The 2,418-nt window shown below is 51.8% G+C and overlaps 1 protein-coding gene across 1 annotated transcript in view; it reads right to left on the bottom strand.

The window, feature by feature from the left end:
• rnf123 (ring finger protein 123) overlaps nucleotides 1-2,418 on the bottom strand; it is a 101,947-nt gene that overhangs the window by 83,412 nt on the left and 16,117 nt on the right. Inside the window, 2 exon segments of the mRNA XM_083668562.1 lie at nucleotides 83-207; nucleotides 210-239. Coding sequence (XP_083524688.1) covers nucleotides 83-207; nucleotides 210-239 — 155 coding nt within the window.

Genomic DNA, 2,418 nt, shown 5'->3' with positions numbered 1-2,418 from the left:
TCTAGGGGGTGAGTGTTCCGGAAACTCTTTGGCGGTTAGTGAGTTACGTGTTCATCCCAGTCCTACTATGACCCGGCCCTACTATGACCCGGTTCTGGAGAGCGCCCCCGCGGTGGATGGCGTGTGACCGGGTCGGTACCTGGGCCGCGCCGCTCTCCTCGTCCTCGTCCAGGTCGTCCATCGACGTGGCCAGAATCTCCGCCGGTCGATGATGATGTTGGCTTTGGAGGCGAGGTCGTCTGTAGGACGGAGAGACAAGGAGAGAGGAGAGGATGAGAAGGAGAGGGGATGAGGGAGGAGGAGGGGGAGGAGGAGGAGAGGGGATGAGGAGGAGGAGGAGGAGGGGGGATGAGGAGGAGGAGAGGGGATGAGGAGGAGGAGGGGGAGGAGGAGAGGGGATGAGGAGGAGGAGGAGGAGGGGGAGGAGGAGGAGGAGGAGGAGGAGGAGGAGAGGGGATGAGGAGGAGGAGGAGGGGGGATGAGGAGGAGAGGGGATGAGGAGGAGAGGGGATGAGGAGGAGGAGGGGGAGGAGGAGGGGGGATGAGGAGGAGAGGGGATGATGACAAAGAGAGGGGACGATTGTCACCATCACAACACAGAACACATCAGGCCAACAGAAATGAGGTCAGGGGATTTAGAGAGGGTTGGCACACTGGTCACATGACTTCACCCACAGCTGGACATGTTCCAGTAACATCTGTCCAGTCTCCTGCCATCAACACCCAGCTGTTTATCCTCCACAAACTCTGTGTGCAATTAAATCAGTCTACAGCCTGCTGTTTCTGTGTGTGTGTGTGTGTGTGTGTGTGTGTGTGTGTGTGTGGTGTGTGTGTGTGTGTGTGCGCGTGTGTGTGGTGTGTGGAGTGTGTGTGTGTGTGTGTGTGTGGTGTGTGTGTGTGTGGTGTGTGTGTGGTGTGTGTGTGTGGTGTGTGGTGTGAGTGTGTGTGTGGTGTGTGGAGTGTGTGTGTGTGTGTGTGTGTGGTGTGTGTGTGTGGTGTGTGGTGTGTGTGTGTGTGTGTGTGTGTGTGTGTTGTGTGTGTGTGTTCATCAGAGAGGTTGATTAGGAGAGGGTATGCAGGCACAAGGAGGCTCAGAGAACTGTAAGGCCTGAGTGCTGATGAGACAGCATGTTCGTTAACTGACTGAGTGTAATTAAAACAGATTGTGGCGTGAAGAGGTGGTTATGTTTCAATAGCCCCACAAGAACAGAACTCAGAAGGATAGTCAGAAGGATCGTCAACAGAAGACACTGCTTCATTCTGTGTAGTATTGCTGTGGGAGGATGCATAAGCACTGGAAAGAGGAAGCATTGTGTCTTCTTTGAGCTCGACACTCACCGGCCACTTTATTAGGTACACCTGTTCAACTGCTTGTTAACGCAAATATCTAATGGCGTGGGGGAGATTTTCTTGGCACACTTTGGGCCCCTTAGTACCAATTGAGCATCGTTTAAACGCCACAGCCTACCTGAGTATTGTTGCTGACCATGTCCATCCCTTTATGACCACAGTGTACCCATCTTCTGATGGCTACTTCCAGCAGGATAACGCGCCATGTCACAAAGCTCACATCATCTCAGACTGGTTTCTTGAACATGACAATGAGTTCACTGTACTCCAATGGTCTCCACAGTCACCAGATCTCAATCCAATAGAGCACCTTTGGGATGTGGTGGAACGGGAGATTCGCATCATGGATGTGCAGCCGACAAGTCTGCAGCAACTGCGTGATGTTATCATGTCAATATGGACCAAAATCTCTGAGGAATGTTTCCAGCACCTTGTTGAATCTATGCCACAAAGAATTAAGGCAGTTCTGAAGGCAAAAGGGGGTCCAACCCGGTACTAGCAAGGTGTACCTAATAAAGTGGCCGGTGAGTGTATACTCCATCAGTTTGGATTTCAAATCAAACAATGACTTCATGGTTAGCAGAGAGCAGGAGAACATCTTCTAAATGGTGAAACCATGTCTGAAAAAAACCAAACACTGAATTAAAGCTGAGGAGGAGAGGGGGATGAACGAGCCAATCGAAAGCAGGATGACTGATGAGATGGCCAATCGGCTGCACCACTTCATGCTATGGATTGCGCTGGTGTAGAGTGTTGAACATGGCCAGCAGGCTCCTGAGTTACAGCCCAGTAAAAAAAAAACCTGACTCAATGTCTGTCAACATATGCCAGGGTGACAACCCCCCCCCCCTCTCCTGCCCCCCCCCCCCCCCCCTCCCCCCCCCCTCCCAATCCTTCACTTCAATTACAGAGATGAATCGTAGAAACCCCGCCAGCCGTCACCGTGGCGATTCCTCAGAAACTAAAATCAATGTTGACGTATTTCCTGGAATAAAGATGAGGAGGCGGAGGGAATAAAACTAGAGCAACATTAAACCTCTCGTCTCATTGGATGAGTAACAGGTTACC

This window comes from Argentina silus (assembly GCF_951799395.1).
Source record: "Argentina silus genome assembly, chromosome: 4".
Taxonomy (NCBI): domain Eukaryota; kingdom Metazoa; phylum Chordata; class Actinopteri; order Argentiniformes; family Argentinidae; genus Argentina; species Argentina silus.
The sequence above is the reverse complement of the archived record's forward strand: the minus strand, read 5'-3'. Positions and strand labels throughout refer to the sequence as shown.